The sequence below is a fragment of the Hesperophylax consimilis genome, chromosome 11, assembly GCF_061612785.1.
Source record: "Hesperophylax consimilis isolate HC1 chromosome 11, BYU_Hcon_1.0, whole genome shotgun sequence".
NCBI lineage: Eukaryota > Metazoa > Arthropoda > Insecta > Trichoptera > Limnephilidae > Hesperophylax > Hesperophylax consimilis.
This window is the reverse complement of record NC_142846.1, coordinates 20,478,625-20,502,461: the sequence shown is the minus strand read 5'-3', so window position 1 is coordinate 20,502,461 and position 23,837 is coordinate 20,478,625. Positions and strand designations below refer to the sequence as shown.

Sequence of the window (23,837 nt, the reverse complement as noted above, 5' to 3'; positions counted from 1 at the left end):
ATTTTAAATACCTATATGTTCAATGAAACAAATAGGGATTTTGAGAAAAAACCAAAACCAATTATTGATCGGCGATAACATCTTCAGGTGACGCGGTTAACCTTAAATTAAAAAAAAAAACTATTTTTAACGTTTTCAGAGCACCGTACAAAGCGAAGTTTAAGTACAATATGTCGGATCCATGTTGTACTAAAACTGTTTTGTCGAAGGAAGCAAACACTTTGTGATGTGACATTACATATTAAATGAAAAAATACACTTTGTAAAACACCACTTTTATTTTTAATTAATATTAACAGCCAACCAGGTTTCGCTTAGTTCAAGCTTCGTCAGGGCTTATTATATCAACCTTACCTAACCTAACCTAACATAAATTCTTTTATGTTTTCTGTTAAAAGAACACCTGAGGTGTTTAAATAATAATGCTTTTTCAGAATTTGCGAATCATCTACTAGAAACTAACCATTCATTTGATAAAACCTCTGGGACTACAATATTACATAAAAATGGAATTAGAATTAAGTTAAACAATTTAGAAGCCCCCGAAATTAAAAAAATCCGTCAATAATAAATCAAATATCATCAACAATCAAATCAATTTAACTGATAGTCCAATATTTAATTTATTCCGTTAACCTCTGATAAAACTGTTTCCTCCCTTCCCCCTCCCTTCCTACCCATCCTGTAATCAGTTTACATCCTTTCTCGTTCTAGCACTAATAAGGTGTCTGCTCTTTTATTTCTATCTCTTTCACTCGTGTATTTTATTTCTATCTCTTTCACTCATTGTTTTATTTTCTTCTATATATATATGTGTCTGTATGAAAATAACTTTAGTTGATATAATAAGCCCTGACGAAGCTTGAGCTACGCGAAACCTGGTTGGCTGTTAACATTAATTCAAAATAAAAGTGGTGTTTTACAAAGTGTATTTTTTCATTTAATAAAACTGTTTTGGTTCACCAAATACAGTGCACGACAAATCTTTTCTTCAGAATCAAACATCTTCACTTTCATCTGATTCTTCATTATAAATAGTTGTAAAGACGAGAAACAATAGTCCAACACGTGCCACCATAAATAATAATATCTAATAAGTCACTTAGATTGCACTGATAACTTCATCCTCAAGTGCCTTTAGTATCTCTTTTCCTGCAAATTGCATCTTGAAAATGTATCCGCCATATGAGTATAATGAAGTGAATCCCCGATCTTTCAACATCCGAAATGTGCAATGATGTTTCAAAGTAATTAAACATGTGACCGATTATGTACACAATAAAGCCAAAGAGATGTGTTTCATAATGAACAGCCGGTAGCTATGTTAAATTATATTTAGTAGCGAAAGCTGCGAGTTGTTCTTGTGAAAGTTTCCGTGGACACCGAGAGTCATTAATCTTTGGCCGTCGGCTCTATTACAGTAGACTATATTTAATGGCGTCAGATACAGATTAATTTCATGAATAACTAAATACTAAATAACATACGAAAGTTTCACTTCAGTGAAGGAAATTTTGCTTATAAATATTTGAGCGGCTTTGGCAAGGACGCACAATATGAAACTTTTATTCAATCACTTACAAGTTAGTAAAAATAACTTTCAAGTTTTGAATACTCTAGGTGTTTGAAACCGAAAACGAATTTCGGCTTCTGCTTTGGTTTTAGCTGAAACAGAATTTTTTTTATAAGTAAAAACCCCATTTACCCCAAAATTAGGCGTTTTCATTGTTAAACTTGTAAAAATTCACTAATGTTAATGTTAAATAAGATGTGCATTGAAATAATAGACATCATATTAATTAGTGAATTAATTTACTTTTTGGGCTTTTTGGTTCGTAAAAGATCTTTGAACTACAGGGTTTTCCAATAAGAGGTGTTATTTTAAATAGCCCGCTATTTCGGTAGATGTTACTTTTGAAGCTGTTATTTTTGACATTTGACAATTAAAAACTACGCCATTTATAAAAATGGAACGATACACGTTTCAACAACGCATTGAAATTATTAAAATTCACTTGAGTGAATCAAATGCAAATCATCTTGAGTGATGAGGCCCATTTCCACCTCGGTGGTTTCGTCAACAAGCAAAATTGTCACATCTGGGGCTCAAAAAACCCAAGAGTTATTGTTAAAAAGCTTCTCTATTTTCAACGTGTGACTATTTGGTGCGGTCTATGGTCCGGCGGAGTCATTGGACCTTACTTTTTCGAAAATAAGGCTGGAGCAACAGTTAACGTGTATGGATTGCGCTATCGAGAGATGATTAATAATTTTTTGTGGCCGAAATTAGATGGTATTGATATGGATAACGTTTACTTTCAATTAAACGGCGCTACGTGCCACACCAGCAACGAAACCATTGATCTTTTACGATTGAATATCAAAATAACACCTCTTATTGGAAAACCGTGTACTAACTTTAGTGAACAAATCAGTCTAGTATTCAATAGTAGGTACTTACTTATGTTATGTATACAATAGCATTACAATAACTGAAATGAAAAAATGAACGATAAACTTTGAATAAAATAAACAATATTTTTAAATGAAAAGTTATAATAACTGATTTTAAAATATTTTTTAAGTTATTCTAGAAGCATTCACGCGCACCCCAGTAAAACTGAACGTGATCCAAAATACCACAAGAAATATCACAGATCCCAGGTTTCAGCTGGGCCGAAGTTTCGGCCGAAACCCTTTTTATTGGCCGATACTTGCGGAAACCAAAACTGAAACTTCGGTAGGTCACTATAATTTAGAATATGTTGCTACCTAGATTAGTCTGAAATTCTTAGACAAAAAAATATTTCTTAAAAATATCCCCGTTCATAAATAATAATTTTTTGAATATTATTAAGATGAGACAATCCGTCAAAAAAATGTCGGTTATGGGCGTGGTTATAGGTGCACCACCCAACGTAACGTCACAGACCGACTGGCTAGTTACACGGGCGATGGTTGGTGTCGTTGGTCTCTTTTAAATTTTGCACAGTGTCACTGTGTAACATGTCTCGTTTTAACGTGGACAAAATTAAATAAATTATAAACCATCATAGATAGTAATAAATAGATAGTGATATAGTTTACAATTTACAATGGTGGTCGTAACCTCGTGGTACATACATCTGCAGAATATAACAGATTCCAAATAATCTTAAATCCCACATCCTATCGTTGGTTACATATTTGTTACCTCTAAATATCCGTTAAATAACCATAATGGTATAAGTAAAAAAAAATCTTTCCTGTTTTCCTTCCCTTACAAAAGAATTTTTCCATAGAAGAATATTTTTTTCCCAAAAAAACAATTTAACTTTTGTACCTGAAAATATGTCACCTCCTGAAATGTGTGCACTGTACCCCTGGACACCCTGTATGTAAATATACGTAATATAATACACGGTGTTACTGGTGAATCCACATTAAATTTCGTGTTGGTTTTGCAGGATAACTTTTTTTGATTTCACCTATCATTTTCAAGTTAATATATTCGAATTAGGAATTTTTTAGGTCAATTTTTAAAAAAATCGGTATCGACGGTTTTGTTATACTGTAATTTTTGTTTGAGGTGCGTTGAAGCATAGAACCAGCTCCAAATGATTTAAACCGCTTGTACCACGAGTTTCGTAACGTTCGAGTGCTACCTTAAAGTTATTTTCACCTTGAGGCCGAGTTCAAGCTTGCCACTTCACTTAGAACCGAGCTGAAAATGTTAAAAAAAAATCCTGATGTAAGTAGTCCAGTACGTACCCAAAATGGCGTGATTTACAGCTATAACATAAATAAATAATATGTACAAAAAAAAAAAAAATTTACCTGTGACAGCTGTTTCGCCTTCCGAAATAATGCGTTCGGAAGGCAAAACATGTGTTTCACCTAAAGATTATTTAACAGTAGAAGTTTTTTTTCTTTTTAAATATATTATTATTTAAACAAAAAAATAATTGAATTATGATAACGGTCTAAAATAAAGAAACTTAATAATTTAAATAGATTTCTACAAAATTGCATATTTAATTTTTGTTTTTGATGTCCATATATCACTGAAATTTGATTTGATTTGCCCTAGAAAATAGTCTTGAACGACGTCCGTGCGGGCCGATCTTTCCATGGGGTTTATTTCAATTATTTCTGATTAACGTATTACTAAAATAACAGATGTTTCTCAAGTTATCCCTCGGGAAGTTACGAATTCATCGCAGAAAAATAAAATCTGGTGCTTACCGCAAATTTTATAATTGAAATACTTATTTCAAACCGTTTTATATAAAATATTTAAAAGTAAGGTACTGTTTTTATTACTATTAAATATAAATAATTACATCCGTAGGTATCGCTCTATATTTTTATCTCTATATTTATTTGTCGTTACGAATTCGTCGGAATTAATCAAAAGGTGAACCTAGAACAAACTCCTGTTAGTCTTGTTTCGCCTGTAAAATTGATTACATTTTGTTTTTGTTGAGTTGTTGTGTATTTGTTTCAATAATCAATTCTTCTGAAAAACTTGTAAAAAATGTAGGTATTCAAAAAAAATTTAAGCATGTACACTTTTTTTAAATGTTCACACTAATCATTTACAAACAAGTATTATTAAATTTAAAAACCTTTTACTTTAAAGTTAAAATGATCAAATCATCATATATGATTTCAAAGCTGTTTGCAAGTAAGCAAAACATTGAAAGTGATCGAAACAGTCTGATGAAATTAATTAGACTATCATTGATAACTTCTAATTTTAGGTCAGTTTAAATATTTACAAACATAAATTGATAGAAAGTTATTTCTATTCACTGTTGATGATAAAATGTCATAATATAGGAAGAAAAAAGATCATAAATAGAACATGGCTTACAAAATATTGCATTCAGATTGGATTTCCTTTGGAGCCTATTAAAAATATATTTTCTAATAACATTTTTTATTTGGTTTCAGATAATTGGACGACCTAGCGCTTCATTCGAGTATTAACGAATGACATCCGATGGCAGCCGAACAAAAACTAGCAAAAATTTCCCGAAGCACGCTGCATCAATAATTCAGCATTATAACTTCTTCCCGTGGCTAAAAATTGAATAAGAAGCTTTTAAACCCTCAGGGATCGCATCTTATTCCTATAAATGAACTTGGCTTTATCAAGCTATATTTAATAATGTCATCGATGAAAATTTTTACAAGACGATGAAATAATTCAATGAAAAGAGGCTCTAATAACTTCGCCATGAACATCCTTAAATCGAATGAAACCTTATTGGTTTATTACTTTTTCGATTATTTTAATCAAAAATAGCGCAAAACGGCTGTACGTTTTACGTTATAATAAACGATCTTTCGATAAAAGAATATGATAATCAAACGATTAAAAAGCTATAAAGTTTATCGGCCAATAACATTCGCCGGCAGGTTGTGCAATAAACCGTATGGAAATAGCGCGTGGATCAATCAATGATCGCTACGCGAATATTTACCGGCTGAAATAGCTGCTGCCGAGCAACAACCGGTGAGATAGAGACTGATGCACATTACGGCGATAGTCGCCGCTGCATCAGCACGAGCTGAAGACAATGCAGAAAGAACACCGAGCTGCATTATCAACTGTTCTCGGCCAGGCGGGGCTCACAATAGACCGAGTGAACAGTCATTTTATGTGACCACATAAACATTCTCGCTCAGTTCGTACGGCAGAAGTAAAAGTGTTGGATGTTCAAGTTATTAATTGCATCTCTGTGGGAAGTTCGTCGTGTCCATGTGAGAATCTTTTTTTGTGTCATCTCTGTCATGTGTTTCACAGTATGCTCGCTATGGACAGCAGCTAAAGTTGCAAATAAAGTTTCCAAACGCTATTAAAGTGAAGCAAGAATTTGTTATCTCATTTTTTGGGGACTCAATCGTACGTTATCTTTGTTAAAAAAAACTGAAAAACAGTGCTTTTTATTTGGTTTCATTCTTTGAAATAACTTAAATTATTCATTTTTATTCACAATTTCAATTTTATTCACATGGTTTTGTTTTTAGAATCGTATTCACTTGCAATAGTTTATGTTTTCATAAAACACGTTGATATTTAACATATTATCTCATGTTATCAACGTGTGTCAAAGAAGTTCGCATAGAAAGATGTATTTTAGACTGTAATTAATTTATTAATGAACAGTTAACAGGACAGCTTTGCAAATATCGTTCAGTAATTAATATTGGTTCTGTTTTGAAGTTCTGCTAACTAAACAACTGTCCATTAAATAAATAAGTTATGCTATTAAAATTGTGATATTTCTCACACAGTTTCCTCTTGCAAACATAACATGGTTTATATTTAATTTAAGGAATATATTTCTTGTTATTTTGTTGTTTGTCTAATAGTTTGACTTTTTCAATAGATTTGTGAAAAAGTCATTTTTTTTAATATTTCAATTTATTGAAAGTAGGACATCAGAAACATTTTGTTCGTGAAAAATGATTAAAAAAGTGTATCGTAATCTATATTTACGTGAAATCATATTCTTAACTGAATGATGAACGACGTTAACAGTGTTTTCGTAAATATTTAGTGCTCAATGTTTAGAATCTGCGCAAAATGTGAAGAAAAATACAGTAAACGCGAGTTCACCTGCAATAAACTGCGAATGATATAATTATATGTTTGTTTTAACGCTGTTTAGTATTATATCAGTTCTGCGTACAATTCAACTTCTTAATTATAATACTTTGAATATCAGCAAGATAACAAACTCTTACATAAAAATTTATAATACTTTTATGGAAAGTTTCTTCAATCACGGTAACAAAATACCAAAGATATCAACATTATTTAAAACTAATGGCGTTTGAATATATATTTCCATGAATTAATGAAACCCTCCAAGTTCAAACAATTATTCATTAAAAAAATCAAACCTTCGGGAGGATTGATAGATCAAAAAATAATTTTACAAAAGACTGAATTTGAGATTTACGAGAAAAGAACTACATAAATCATAAAATTTTGGTGAAATATGATGAAATCTGCGGCAACCAGAAGACAAGAAAAATAAGTTTAACTGTGAAATTACATTACAATTTATTTTTTGTATAAGAGGAACACTTTAATGATTTTATTAATGGGGACTACACAAGAAATGTTGTATGAGTATGAAGAAATGGTATATAGGCAATAGACTGACATAAAAAAGAGAGATATGAAAATATCGCCGGTGTAATAACATGAATATCTGTAAATTGTCGATTTTCTCTTGCAAGATTTTCAGACAAAAATATACAACTGGGAATTTAACCCATTTAGAGTAATGTGATTTTTCCACCTATTACTGCAATCTTCACTGTCAAAGAGTTTTATTTGTACCTGTGAACGTGAAATTAGTGCAATGCTATTCTGCTAATTGAGCCGGTGATTTTTTTGCAGGCTCACTATTATGTTTATTGATTTTAAAAGGTAATTTGTTTTATCATAACGTTTAGTGAAAAGTTGAAGATAAACTTACAACTATAATCTATACCATCGACGCGTTTTTTTGCGATCTGCGAATATGAATATTATCCTATTTAGTGAAAAGGAGACTTTAATGGTGATATTTAGCAACTCTTAAAATGGCATAGTTAAATTAACCGCCCAGTAAGGGTTTGCACGAAAAATATTCAGGATAATTCCTATGTTTACATAGGTATGTGAAAATGAAACCAATGTAATGCTGTCCAGCTTTGTGAAAGTGTGTTTTTAACGATTATCCAGTAAAATTTTGAAGATCGGTATCAAAGAGTCCTTTCTTTGGCTCTGTGAACATGATACTAGGGTGAACTGCTCAGTGATAGGGTGACCTAAACAGTCGTACAGTGAAATCACCCGTTGAGCGTGAGGGGATCCAAAACTGCAATCGTGGCTCGCCACCCCGCGGCCGAGGCCAGCCGCGCCTGCAGCTCGCGCGGGCTCGGCCAGGGCGGCTGCGAGGCCCCGGAGGGCAGGGAGGCCAGGGCGGGGGGGTCCCGCGGCCTGCAGGCCGTGGGCGGGGCGTCCGGGGCGGCCAGCACGTCCGCGCAGGACTCCGAGGCGGGGGGGCTCGCGGAGCAGGGCTCGGGGGACGAGCAGGAGCCCCGGAGCATCTTGCGCCGCCGCCCGCGCCCCCTCTATAGACGCTTCTTCAACTACGTGCGATCAGCATGGACGGGCGTTAAGTTTGCATTGGGTGAGTCAACAATTACAATTATTTTTTTATCAATAATCAATACACTTGAGTCGATAAAAGGGAGCATTCCTCTTGAGTCAAGTCGTTTTTCTCATGAACAATTTGACAGAAATGAACACAAACAAATTTTTCAAATACATTTTTGAATTTGTGATTTTGAATCACTAATGGTAGCATAATACTTTACTTTTTGACTGTTCGAAATTACGTTTCGAGTTGACCAAAATAATTCGGTGAAATCCGTTCAATATAATTCAGAGATCCCTGTCCACTATAGTTCACTGACCTCTGTCCACTATAGTTTAATGAACTCTGTCTAATATTTTATTAATTTTTTTTTTATTTTATTTATTTGGGAAAATCAACAGATTATTTACATATAAAAGAATAAACTAAATAATAAAGATAAAATCCAATAACAGATTTTCACTTAAAATTATAATAAAAATAAAAAAATATTTAAAAAAAAACTAAGGGTTCTGTACCCGTGGCTTGAGAGATTTACAAAAAATACAATATTGTAAATAATAAATAAAAAATAATAGAAGATGTAAGAACACAAATAAATAAAAATTTAAAGTTAACTGATATACTTATAACCATCTAAATTTCAAAAATTTAAAGTTAACTGATATACTAATTACTAATAATTTCAAATATTTAAAGTTCACTGATATACTCATAACCAGCTAAAATTCAAAACGTAATGTATTGTAAAATTTCAACACAGCAGCAATCAATAAAAGCAATACACAATAGCAATAATAACAATATTATAAATGTATACCTACAACTAAATTGTATAAAGGATAAAAATGCAAAGGGATGATGACAAATATTAAGATCAACCTGACTGTTTAGATGCATATCATTAGTTGGATATCTTACAAAAATAGTTTTTTATTAATATCTACGTGAATCACTGAACATAAAACTTAAGTCTACATAAAGTGCACATTGGAAGTTGAGAAACAATTTAAGATTATTTGAAATGTATATGACTTGATTTAGTAACCATTCTACGGCAATCATTAGCTACTTCTTGAATAGTGTTATTTGTCTGCACATCTAATACAATTTACTAGATATCATAAGAGCTTTTCATCTTATGAGGCAAGTCAAAACACAGCATTAAAACATGTCAATCACTTTGCGACACAAGAAGCCGCATTTGCAACTCTGTTCCTTGTTCATCTTTGACATTAATTAGCCAAGTCAAAATACACACTTTGTACGTCGCCGTCTGTAAAACAACAAGCGAAATTCTTGACTTATTCACTTCAGACGTTTCTTCTTTCTAATTTGTTATAGAGCATTAAATGTTGAAATATTCGTTATGACGATTTCATTCACACAAAAGCATCTATGAATATGTAATTGAAAACAACACAATAATTATTGAACGCATTGGTATTATACATCGCTGAACAAACGTAATTAGGTACCTACTTTTACCACTGATCTGAACCCATTACTCATTCTGTCATTGCGTTTTATTTATACCTTATTACAGAAAAAGGTCTTCAAATAAGCATATTTTAATAAAAATGCTATTGGGATAGAGTGCAGTTCATTATAGGGGATTTAAGTGGTTTTTTCAGAAAATTATAATAGACAATTTATATAACATATATCTCTTTTCGTCAATAACGAAATTGACACCACGAAAATATTCTTCCTGTTTATCCAACACTACATACCATTTTTCCGGAAAAAAACAATGGTGCAAGTGCTTTAAATATAACTTAAATTTTATAAAATTCTTGTAAGTTTTTAATTACAACGTCAAGTTTTGTGATTTTCTTAACTCAAATAAGATACCAGATTTCACTTAATTATGTTTAAAAAACCTTAGGTATCGTCGATTTTTTAAGCTGCACAGAGCCGATCTGCTCCCATTAATCTGAATAAACTAGTCATTTCCTTTGAATTTCACGCGGCGATCATGAAACGCTTATAACCGGATAAAAAGAAAACTCGCTTTTCCTTCGTGAAATAACCCACCTCTAATATGCTAGCGCATTTGTTAAATATCATTTCCGTTTCAACTGTTACGCTTCCAACGTTAAATATCGTTATTCTTTGAATACAGCAAAGAAATATGACGGAAAAAATATAAAAATAGAAAATTTCCATCTAATATTTTTCCCGAGTAATATGGTTTTTGCAGGGTTCGACAGTCACCTCTCTCATTCATATATACGTGTACGTTATTGTACCAGGGAAACACCCTTTGAATCACATATTCATGCGTTTCTTGCTGATATTTTACAGCATATAATCTGTGCGTAACCACGTGGTTTTTTTGATTTACGTGTTTTTCCCATAAAATATTCACCGCGTTATTTGGTAGATAACACACGTGATGTTTTTATGGCTGTGTTTTTTGCACAGTTGCTTTAATTAGTTAAACCTCATTCCGTTCTTTACCACTTCCGTAATTTATCACTTCTGTTATGTTTTAAGTTTTTTTTATTGAAACTGTTTATATATACTTAAAGTATTATGCTGTTTCTTTTAATTATTTATTGTAAATTAGCTCACATCTTCAAATGATTCGGGACGACATTTTTTTAAACAAAACCTGTAATGGTCGTTTAATATGAATTATAGATTACAGTATCGCTGCCCAGATCGATTGAGATTAAAGCACCCACGATTGATTAATATTGCAGAGCAAAATAAGACAGGGACAAGATAGGAAAATTAGTATTATGATTCAGATTTGGTTATCAAAGAGATCTAAAACCAGTGAGAGTGTTGCGTTTTTGCAGACTAATTCACCACCAGGATGCTTTAATGATTACAGTATAATTCCTTGTTAGAAACTAAGTGAAAATAATTATCGGTGGTGAATTTTATCGTTAACGTCTTTTGTTCGAAAATAAATACCATTTTCAATGGGCCTATTCATTATGAACCTATTAACTAAAGGCCGACGGTCTAGCGTTAACCAATCTCAGAAAAGAACTAACTTTGTAAAAATATTTAATCTTATATAATCGTAAGTCCACTTTGCAGTTGCTTAGCAAATCAATAATTCTAAGATGAAGGTAGGATTGTACACAATAATGAGGATTTGTTCCATCTAGTAATTGCCCGTTCTAACGAACAGGCAAAGTTGCCCCGTGGCTGTGAAAAGCAAATAGGTTTAATGCATCAGGGAGCGTTAGCCTGATCTCTAGCAGTTTTACGATTTCCCAGAAGGCTCTTTTTTTCAATTAAAAATTTGTTTTTATTTAATATTTTCTATTTTAAAAAAGTTTTTAAATGATCATGGCTTAACACATTCTCTGTCGGGAGCTTCTGTTTCCATTAAAATTATATATGATTGGTCCGCTCAAAGGAGTGATTGGCACCGAACCAGTAGTGTTAAAATTACAATAAGTTATATGTATATAGCATGTTAAGAAATACGTAAGTATAAACCATAATCATGATCATTTAACTATAAGAATGCAGTTATAGTATGCACAGACCTCCTCTCTAGGATTTCACGTTCTGAGGCGGCCTGAGATTATATAATGTGTACGATTATTTGAAATCGTCGTTTTAAATATTTTTTTCTCCACCTTCCTATTATTGTTGACAACTGATTAAGACTATAAGTAATATGTGTCAATTAATTTGTACAAAACACAAATAAGTTAAATGTAAAAAAATATGTACACATATGATATTGTAGTTATAAATTTGAGAATGCTCTGTCATCATATCACTGTAACCGTTTGTGTCAATGGCTAAATAAAATAACATGTTCAATTTAATTTTTTATTTTTTATATATTCAATAATACTAGCTTTTTGCCCGTTGCAGGCAACTGATGGGTAAAAATTAATCGCGCGGTGTAGTATTTGAATGGAGATGAGGCGAGGGTGTGGGACTGCAGATTTTTAAGTAACATATATTGCCCCTTAAATAACGCCTGCTCGCGTCCCCTTAAGAGTTACATCCCAGTTTTCAAATAGTATGTGGGCTACGCTAGGTTTGTATAGACTGGTTTGTGATTTAATTCTAATACATATTTTCTGTAACATAAATTGCCCCTTAAATAACGCCTGCTTGCGTCCCCTTTAGAGTTATATCCCAGTTTTCAAGTAGTTTGTGGGCTCCGCTAGGTTTGTATAGACTGGTTTGTGTTTTAATTCTAATACCTATTTTCCATGTTATTTTCTGTAGCAAAAATTTGCCCCTTTAATAACGCCTGCTCGCGTCCCCTTTAGAGTTATATCCCAGTTTTCAAGTAGTTTGTGGGCTACGCTAGGTTTGTATAAACTGGTTTGTGATTTAAATCTAATACCTTTTTCCATGTTCTAACCTAATCTTACCTCAAAAACACGCAAAATTCAAAAACTTTTAAAAATGTAATATGTATGTTTGCATGTGAATGAAGCAATGAATGTGTGACCACAAATTTATTCAAATGTATGTATGTTTGAATGTATGTGCCTAAAATTAGCTTTTTGCCCGTTGCAGGCAACTAATGGGTAAATGTACTAAGCCATTTGATGTTTGGGTGTAGATGAGACGAAGAGTGTGGGACTACAAAATTAAAGAAAGAAATATACTGATCATTTTTTCAGTACGGGGTGACAGTACCCATATGTAAAAACTTTTAACTGAAAAAAGGTTATTTAAAAAAAAAAAAACAATTGAATAAACCGTTTTTAATAGTAAATTACTTTCCCAAACGTCTGTGCTCCTGGTAGATTACAGCGTCACCGAGCTAATTTTTCGCAGAAATGGCTTTATAAGAATTATCATTAATTTAATAAAAAAAAATATATATATGCAAAACGAAATATGTTACCTACTGGTTAAAAAAATAAAGGGATCATGCTATGTATGAATGGCTCCCGGGGCGACGGTTCTCATGACCGCCACCCTAAATTAAATGATTATTATTAATCGCGAAATGCAAAAACCTTTAATAAAAAAAAAAAATCGTTACTTCAACCTACTTAATATTTATAACGCAAAAAAAATATTCCTTTTAAAAAAAATCAGAATGTGAATGAAGCATTACCTATGTTATTTTTGATTATTAAATGAAAAATCTTTATCATTGTATGTGGACCCAATTTATTGGAATACGTTTTTAAGTTTGATTAGCCTTAAATATTTGTAATAAAAACTGGTTGTTCCAAAGCATCCATCTATCTATCTATAATTTATCTGTGGTTTTAGTATGACATTTGACATTTGAGCCACTGCCGTCTCTGTTTACATTTGAGCTGATGAATGTTTTTTTTGCAGCTTAATTTATTTGCTAACAGTTCAATTAAAAACAGTTTATCCGATTACACCTCACATTCAACATATTCATAGTTATGACATGAATACATTTAATTAAAAATGAAACAATCAGGATGTGATTTGTCTACATATCGTTAACGTAGCGTATATTTTCTTTTATAAGTCTTAAACATTTTATACATCGACCCCTATAATGGAAGTCTTTACCTATAATGAAATGCATATTGAAAATGGTGGTGGAAAGAAACACGTTATAACATAAATGCTTAAAATATTTTTTTATTGGGTAACAAAACATTCAATATAAATGTACAGATATAGTTTGTTGTTTACAAAGAATATGCAAAACATGTTAGATTTGACAAATTTAACGTCTGATTTACACAACACTTGAATTGTGACGTCTTTGGGTTAATGCACACTTCTCACAATACATATAATATGGAATAGTGGTTTTAAAGCTGTAAAAACTTTGAACTGAACAACGCGCTAAGACACTTGTGTTTTGTTGCCTCGCGTGTTAAAAGCGTTTTAACTTTTGTATGAGTCAGAAGTACACTGGAATATGCCTCGACAATTTGGAATCCACAGTATAAACCGTAGAAAAAAAATATACACATTTCACTCTCTTTACTTAAAAGTAAGACGTTAAAAATATAATTGTTTACTACCTACAACTACTTGAACTTACATAAATACTTTTTTGTTGTTTGTTTTTGGGGTGTTATGTCGTGTTGCGCTAACTCCTTCTTTAGCCGACGCTGTCCGAAACGTCGGCTAAAGAAGGAGTTAGCGCAACACGGCATAACACCCCAAAAACAAACAACAAAAATGCTTTTGGCCGTGAGAATCTAAAAACTTACCTTACATAAATACATTTTAATTTAGCTCACTGATCTAGCTGAGCAAACCTATTTACCTATGTCAAGCTACCGATTGAAATGCCCTAGTGAGATGTGCAGAGTATGCTTTTTATGTAAAACACTGTTTTTTGAATGAAATAAATAAAATAAAATAACAGATTTTGGAAATAAGTAAAAATCAAACAACGTTTTAATTTCATTAAAGTGTATTTATTTTTTTTAAATCTGATTCGATATAAGTATTTTGAGTTTGAACTTGTTTTACTTTTTAAAGTTTAAACAGAATATAAAAATAGTTAAAATGCTTTTGGGAATCTATTTAATCTGAAACTAAATTTTCCTAATGATAAAAATCAACAGTTCCCTCAAATAGTGACAAATTTAGGTTTGCGTTATCATCAAATGATAAGTTCAAGTCACACTGTATGTATTTAACCCTGCGAATAAATTTAAAATGGGAAGATTAGTCTTAAATAGATTAAATTTACTGGTTTAAATAGATATAAAACGACAATACCTAATCTAAAATTTACCTGTAAACAATGTTTTGGGTTGAAACTCTGGCCTGATTTACACCTTGAGGACTTCCGTCGACTATTTGAATTTTTAATGAATTTATTGTTATGACTCTGGAGCAAGCTACATACAATTGCCCATGCGTAAAGACGGGTTCTGGTAAATAAACACCAATCTGATTAAAAGTTTGACCCTGCGATTTAAATTGTCATTTCATAAGCAAGACTTTTTCGTTAATTTTACGTGCATCTACATTTTTGGGACACAGTATCGCTCTGTCACTGAATAAATTTGAATCGCTACAGAATGAGAATGTCCGTAAAGTGCGCTAATAACATCTTGGCAAATCGTACTTGACGGTGAAACTATTTCATGATGGTACGCAACTTTGAGGAGTTGGTAATGTTCCATTCCATGATTAAAACGTCTATTCTGTATTATTTGTAGGTTGTTTAAATACGTAAGCTCCCGATTTGCGAACCGAGCCAGGAAAGAAACGGCGTTTCGAGCCATTTGCGGTTGTTTCTTTCCTTTCCTATAAATCGAAGTTCAGCTCGTGTACATAGCATGAGGCTTTCTAAACGGCACAACTCTGATAAAAATGGAGAAGCAAAGAATGTGTTTCAACACTTTTGCTTTTTGCCCGAAAGTAATGGGTAAAAATGTGGTGCGTGGTGTAATGTTTGAATGTGAATGAAGCAAGATGTTTGTGCCAAATTTCATATTTACGATTTGATGTTCGAATGTAAATAAAGTAAATGCTTTCATTTAAATCAAATAGCTGTAGGTACCTGACCGACCCCCCTATGGTGGTCTGTGAACAAATTTTAAATGAACAAATTGGCCGTCCAATTAAAAACCTTGATCGTTTCCGATTTAAGTAGATATATTAACTGGCAAGCTAGTTATGTAATTAGTTCCATAATTATACCATTCATGGATGATTAGTAACTTTAAAATATCAAAGCGTTGAAGTGTCATCATTTTCATCACGCCTTTGGAAAGACATAGAGAGGATTGTGAAATTAGTTCCAGTTCAAAGTAACGCCGGCTGAAGTTCATTCATTCTCGAGGACTTGAAAACGCAGACAGTAGAGAAAGCTTTAGACATCCTGCAAACGAAAAAAATTATGCATATTGTTAATTCATTTATTAATATATAGTATTTTAATGTTTTTAACTTGGTACAACAAAAAAATCTGCAATAAGAGACAAATGATCAGAAGAATTGTGCAAAATTTACAGAATCAGCGTTAATGGCGATTGTCAAAGTTTCAAATGTAATATCAAATAGCGGGCCAGAACTAATTACATACATTTTGTAATAGATATTACTTGTACCCTATGTTTAAACATATATATTTAAACATCGGGGTTTATTAGCCATCTACGAACACAGTGCACGATCTTGAGATATGTTATTTGAATATTATAATTAAAGAGTCGCCTCATGTTTTCTTGTCTCAAGTGTTAATAGCGTTTTAACTTTTGTATGATAATACAATTTGACGCTCAACATGAATTTTATAGCTATGAATTTTAAATATTACAATGGCGTCCAACGCGTCTTGTATTTTAATCTTATTGCATTGTGTTGACTTTCAAATGTTACAATGATAGTCAATAATTGAAACGCCTGATGTAACTTACTATCTAATAGAATTATGCAAACAAACTTTGTAACTTTAAGGTCCGCTTCGTGTCACTAATAAATATTATAATGGCATTACCAAAACCCAGCTTAACTCAAAACACCAGTTTTTGTAGTTGGGCCCCTGTGATTATAAGCTCCGAACCGAACCAGAAAAGGAACGCAACAACTGCAAACGGCGTTTCGAGCCATTTGCGGTTGTTTCGTTCCTTTCCTATAAATAGCATGAGGCTTTCTAAACGGCACAACTCTGATAATTAAATACATATGCTTGCGTGTAAATGAAGCGGACTGCGTGTCAAAACGTTGCTTTTTCCCCGAAACTAATGGGTAAAAATGTGGTGTGTTATGAAATATTTGAATGTGAATAAAGCAAGATGTTATAGTTATGTCATACTGAAAACTGGCGCACGTAAAGATTAAAGGAACCGTTGTGTCTGCGAATATATCCGGCATGATTGTAGGCAAAAAATGAACGCTTTCTCTTTTATCATTTCACGTGACTTTCTTGTAAAACATTATCTGATAATTCCCAACCATCATACTTGTGCCATTGTATACCTGTTCAAGAAACGCTTAAAGCCGGCTGACAACTTTAATTTCAAACTTATATTTTTAGATATTTCTGAAGTTCCACGACGCCCGGTGGAGATTTCCTCCATTGTCAATTGCAATAAGCAGACAGTAGAGATGTTTCAATAGATGAAAGATAGGCTTTTATTTACGTTATAATAATAGTATGAACATGATAATATTCACCTTGAGAAAGTGCATTGAGGATTCTGCGCTGTCCTTTGTACAGAACGTCGAGTCAAAGCGATGCACGGTCATCACGACTTGACGATATTTCTGAAGCAACGCCAGTAACGTATGTAAGTAACGTAACGCCGGCTGTCATTACTCGGCTTTCTCGAATACTGAAAAGCGCAGACTGCAAAGACGTTTTCAAAACCCTGCAAATGACATTTTAATAACAGTTAGGCATTTTGTATCATTTTATTAATATATATTGCAAAATTTACAGACTCGACGATAATGGCAATTGTCAAAGTTTTAAAATGTATGTCAAATAGCAGCCAGAACAAACTACACGTAATATGCAGTCGTCTTATGTCATAATACTAATAATCATTTATAACACTGCCGCTAAAACATTCAGAAAAGTTCCCAATTATCATACGTGTACATACCTGTCCAAGAAACGCTCCCAAAAACCATCGATGAAATCGCCTAGGTGTATTTTTAACCGAATTTGGAAAAGCGTAGACGCCATTTTTTTAGATTTTAAAATCCACTTGAACACAACGTCCCGTGAAAGTATCCATACAGTAGAATCCTGCAAATAACGAATGTAATAACATTAAAATATAATTTAGAATATCATTAAGAAAGGGACGTTAGTTTTCTTTTTAATGAATCTACTATATTTCATTTCGTTTCCCCAAATAGTGATGGGTTTTGACAAATTTAATGATTAGTTCAAGTCACACTGTATGTATTTTACCACGTGAAGAAATCAATAGATTAAAAAGAATGTGTTTCAACACTTTTGCTTTTTGCCCGAAAGTAATGCGAGAGGCATCTGCCTAATTTTATAATTATATACATATGCTTGCGTGTAAATGAAGCGGACTGCGTGTCAAAACGTTGCTTTTTCCCCGAAACTAATGGGTAAAAATGTAGTGTGTTATGAAATGTTTGAATGTGAATAAAGCAAGATGTTATAGTTATGTCATACTGAAAACTGGCGCACGTAAAGATTAAAGGAACCGTTGTGTCTGCGAATATATCCGGCATGATTCTAGGCAAAAAGTGAACGCTTTCTCTTTTATCATTGGTGGATATGTCCTCCATTGTCAATTGCAATAGAGATGTTTTACATTGACAGTAGAGATGTTTCAATAGATGAAAGTTAGGCTTTTATTTACGTTATAATAATGACATTAATTAATTAATTATAACATGATAATATTCACCTTGAGAAGATGCTAGAATTCTGCGCTGTCCTTTGTCCAGAACGTCTAGTCGAAGCGTTGTTAGAGACGATATTTCGACAGCCTAGACGTTTCAGAACCCTACAAATGACAGTTAGGCATTTGTATAATCATTTATTAATATAAATTATTACGTTATATTATGGGTAAAACTCACTTTAAGTTCATTTTCGATCAAAGCTTGCAGATAGGCACCATTGTTTTCTTCGTCGCGTTCATGAGTGCAAATTCGATTTCCAATTGGGCAACTTGTCAAAGACACACGGAACTTGAGAATAATCTCAACTCATCTATTATCCATTATCGATATCCATTTCGACGGACTTTCCAATATTTTGAAACACACAGAAAACAAACAGACGCGTAAAAAATGCGGTTATTTAGTTAAAAGAGGACGCCATTTTGAGAAAAAAAAATGGCCACGTGACTACCGATGATACCACTATGAAAAGAAAAACATTTAGACATTAATTAAACCTATTACCCTAAAAATGGGGAAATTTAAAAACATCTTTCGTGAAATTTAAAAAAAAAATCAACGATACCCGATCAATTCAGACCCGACGCTCGATAAAAATCAATCGTGTTTTTAATTTACGTTCGAGTAATGCGAAAAACGCAAAATTTTCGACCAAAAAGGCGCAAGAAATTTTTTTTTTATGATTTCGCGTTCGGGGTGCGTTCGATGTTGAATAAAAACATAAACGGTGAAGGAGAAAATGTTTTGCAGATCATCCCGATCGATGAAAACGAAACGTTGCGAAAATGCACCAAAATTTGGCCGTTTCGAAACCGCGCGCGTGGCAACACTCGTGATTTCTGCAAAATTGGCAGACCACGTGGTACGATTCCCAGATTTGGAAGCTCTGTTGCAAATCGTTTTTTTGCCATAGTGGGGCAGTCCTGGCGGCGGGAGAGTGAACCTCGGTACTTGAGCATGGCGCGCCTCGAACGTTTCCAGTTTCTGTCGACAGAGTTCCTCTAATTTTCCAGCCGTAGAGTTTCCAAATAAAAAAACTGACTGCTGTTTCACGTTTTTACACGCAAAATTGAACTCGAATTCTATGCAAACAGAGAGGCGTCTCGGTCTACTTTCGCTTGAAGCCTGAAACAAAAGAAAGGCAACTTTTTTCAAGCACACGAAAACGAACCTAGTGTCCTATGCGACTTTAAGTTCGAGTGGTCGATTTTCGCCTAATTTTAAGCGACCAAATAAAACAAAGAAACTGCGTATTACTGTATATATTGTTATTGGGTTTATAAAAACAGTTTATTTTTAAACAAGTTCTGCTGTGTAATTATTATTACGCGTGACAGCTGTTTCTCCCTCTGAAGGCCTTTTGATAATGCCAGTTTGATAAAATAAATTAAAATGGAGTTCTACAAATTAAACTTAAAAACAATAAATAACATGTTCAATGTTTTTTTGTATGCTTTTTTTGTCAATTGTCAATTATCAATTTGTCAATTTTTTTCCATATGCAGTTAACATGTAATCAATATTTTTTTTTTTCAAATGGATTAAAAAATTAAAGCCTTTGAATAAATGCAATTTTCTATTTTGATAAGTGTAATGTGTGTTATGTTCAGTAATCATTTATTCATTGAAGTCAATATTAGCGACTCACAAACCAGATTTTTGGAACAATCATAAAGAAAGGTAACGGTCGCATTTAGGAATTGAACCCAGGACCTTAGCCGTGCCGGGGCAAGGCTCTAACCACTAAGCTAATTCGACCCTATTTCCTTCGATCATATTTAACTGTATTCGACTATGAACTAACAACATTATCTTCATTTTCTTAATGCATGTTTTTGTTAGCTGCTATCTTTATGTATGATTTCAAGATTCTTATCAGAGTTCAATTCCGAGATGCGACAGTATCTTTTTTGAATTTTTCTGTTCCAAATTTTTATCTTAGAAATATTACAATTTGAAGTTTGCTCATTAAATTATTCCGAAAACTAAAACATTTAGTAACAGTGTCTCTGTAAAAACGTTTTCTTATTTTTTTATGCAATATTAAATCTTCGATGAACGGCAGCTAGTGATACTATGGTATCCCCAATAGGGGTATGTTGTGGGGCAGAGGAAGTTGAGGAAGTACCTGGATATTTAAATCTGTTCACCTAACACGGCTCAAGCCATTTTAAGTAACGTTTCAATTCTGAATTGTGTTCTCACACCAGGGTGATACTGAAAATATCTTCAGCTCTAAGGTACATTTATTATTAAGTTTATTCCTCAAGTAGCCATGCTCGTTTGAAACATCCGGTCCATTCTGCTTGGGATGAATCATGCCGATCTAAATCTCCGGCCACGCACGCTTTCCAGTCGAGAGGAGAAATCCACTCTCAAAGTAAACAAATAATAATACGACTTGAGAGGCCATTACGAGTTTGCAACTGCCGGGAACTTGGGACGAGCATGTTACGTGCCGGCCAAGGTAAATGATACTTTTCCTCCTTACTCGTCCGCCTTCTGTTCTCCCTGCCCCTTTGGTATTCTAGATGATTATTTATTTGTTGGAAAATATTTTCCATGTGCATGGAAACTTGTTGAACAGAGGTGAAGTTTTTACATGGCCGACTAGAGTATAAGTCAGGGTGCACGACCGCCATATTACGATGTCAGTGCTGTCGCAAAATAAACTTCATTTTTTTAATTAATAAAAACCATTTAAAAATTGGTCAATTTATTGTAAAATATATATTTTAAAATTTAATTTAGTTGAAACCAAAATAAATTAAATAATCGCTTCTGTTTATTTAATATGCTAAGCAATCACACAAATCAGTAGTAACAACGAACGTCAACAAAAATCGCATCCTTTTACAAACTGTCGTTACTCGGTGGCACTGACTTGATCACGTGACACCTGACCTCTGGTCGGTCTTGGGTTTTGTATGTTACATCACAAATGCTCGGAGCTAGTGAGGTTATTTCTTGGATAATTATTTGAGGCCTTAGAGAGTGAGGATAGGAAGAGATTTGTCTGTCTAAAGTTTGTTATTCCTGTCTCTTATATCCCACCGGTCTTCACTGCTACCATATTTTAGATTTATAAAACATGTTGAGCAGAAGCAGATTTTTGTGTTTATTTGTATGTGTTGAGTCTAATTTTCCCAGAGCTAGTAGGGCTTCGGCAGCTCCGATTTAAAAATATTAAACTAATAAACGATTTTCAATAATCAAAAACAATAACATAAAGACAGTAAGACAGTATTGTCTTAACAAAATAAACTGTCTATTTTGTAACGTTTGTCTAGGTTTAGAGCTATTTTATTAACATCTCGATTGCCCATTGACTGAATAGACTAGATAAATAATGTTGTTCCGTAAATGTATTTATGTACGAAATTGATAAAACTCAGTATCTAAATACATTATTATCTTTGTTGATCAAACTCTCCTCCACGATTCCAATATTTACTTTTCTGAAAGTAGTGAATATACATTTTTTTCTATGATTTCTTTTAATTCATTTTTATTGAAATCATTTTATTTCATATTTTTTTTATATGTCGCACTATTTAATTTCGTGAGGTATCTATATTGATACAAATGTAAATCGTGCTTTATTATTTTTTTTTAATAAATTCGGGTTACAAATAACCTGAATATATTTGAAAATCTTCTACCAACACCATAGTAAGCGGAAAACGTTGCTTGTGTTGTGATGGAAGACTTAGCCGGCCGAGAAATTGAACACACTACGCCTGGATGGAACCCAAAAGTGATGTCAACTCAGCCACCGACCGGTCACACTGGTTATGTTTTGTAATTTTGCTCGAGTTATAAATCAGTACTATTTACTGTTTTAAAAATCATTACTATGTGCTGACTTTACCAGTTTTTACCACAACAAATATTTATCTTAACTGTTTATATCGCTTACGTTTATTTCCGTTCCGTTTAGTTAGGAAACGCGTTACGTGATAGAAGTTTGATATATTCGTGATCGAGACTGTTGAAACGATATTTTATTTAAAATAAAATTAACAAAAAACACATAAGTGGGAAAAAAATTGGCCCATGAGGGGATCGAACCCGCGACCTTCGCGTTATTAGCACGACGCTCTAACCAACTGAGCTAATGGGCCAGATAATAAATGTGTCAATTTACTTCAACTGTACTATATTTCTTACTATGATATCGTTGAGATTGTGATAGATAAGAACTACTGCAGATAAATGATACGATTAAAAATATTTATATAGATGTTTGTTTATGATCCAATCAACTTTCATTTTCATAATGCAAGCTGTGCACATAATTTTAACGTGACTTTGAAGTTTGAGCAACATGATTTTCTTGTTGTAAGAGCTTAATTTATATTTTAATTGTTCAATATAAATATTTACCTATATATTAGGCACCATAAAATCAATCAATATGTGCGCGTTTGGTAATTTTTTAAATATGAATTTTGATTTTTTTTTCTTGCCTCTTAATTATTGGATGAATGAAGTGGAAATTAACCTATTTTCTGATATCCGATCGAGCTTAAATTCGACAGATAGACTAGTCGTCGAAGACAATGCATTCTATTAACAACATGTCACTCAGGCACACACGCGTGCGCACACTCATGCGCACACGCAATTTTCCGGTAATTGGATGACATTGTATTTAATATACAGGGTGTCCGGAAACTCGTAGTACAAGCGGGAAACTGGTGAATCTACATCACATTTGGAGTCGATTTTGTAGTATATTTTTTTTTGATTTGAGCTTTCGTTATCGAGTAAATCGAGTTAGAAGTTGATTTTTTTTTTTTTTAATCAAATTCTTATAAATTATTACTGAAGATCAAAGTACCCAACTAATTAAAACTATTTGAAAGTAAAACAAATGAAGAAACTCGGATTTGAAGCATTATATTGAAATCACCCTTCATTTAATCCGGTGTAATCATAAAATATTTCTGCTCTTCAGGGTTAAAACATCTGTTGTTCAACCCTAAACACCAGAAAAAACTTTAACCCTAAAATAGCCGAAAAATATTTTTTTTTGGTTTTTTTTTTTTTTGTGAAAATGCTCAAAAAAAAAACTTTATGTTTTTTTGGGTTCCCCATGTGGTGTAGATTCTCCAGTTTCCCGCTTGTACTACGAGCTTCCGGACACCGTGTATAAAACATTACAGCAATTAATATATGAAATAAATGACAGTACTATCGAAATAGAATTTGGCTTAGATGTTAGCGTTGTTGACTCCAGTCCCTGGGGACAAGGGTTCAATCCTCAATCAAACCAAAATACATATTTATCACATGTATATATGTTGTTTTTGTTTTAGTTTTAAAAGTTCATATCAAATAATAGCCAGTCTCCTGGGAGAAAATTTCAATCCTCAGTAAACCAAAAACTTTTTTTTA

The 23,837-nt window shown here is 33.0% G+C and overlaps 1 protein-coding gene, 1 long non-coding RNA gene and 1 other non-coding gene across 3 annotated transcripts in view; 1 reads left to right on the top strand and 2 right to left on the bottom strand.

Moving 5' to 3' along the window:
• Positions 1-7,831: 7,831 nt before the first annotated feature.
• Positions 7,832-23,837, top strand: part of LOC149419898 (A-type potassium channel modulatory protein KCNIP1-like) — a gene marked incomplete at its 5' end in the record, with an annotated part of 206,045 nt that continues 190,039 nt past the window's right edge. Inside the window, one exon of the mRNA XM_089637565.1 lies at positions 7,832-8,177. Coding sequence (XP_089493691.1) covers positions 7,832-8,177 — 346 coding nt within the window. The remainder of the gene's footprint in view (positions 8,178-23,837) is intronic.
• On the bottom strand, positions 13,695-18,879 carry LOC149419907 (uncharacterized). The gene is made up of 5 exons (XR_016302770.1): positions 18,615-18,879; positions 18,440-18,538; positions 17,654-17,799; positions 17,223-17,416; positions 13,695-15,924 (listed from the first exon to the last, which is right to left on the bottom strand). It is a non-coding gene; the product is annotated as an uncharacterized LOC149419907 (long non-coding RNA).
• Positions 22,488-22,561, bottom strand: TRNAI-AAU (transfer RNA isoleucine (anticodon AAU)). Its single transcript has one exon. It is a non-coding gene; the product is annotated as a tRNA-Ile (tRNA).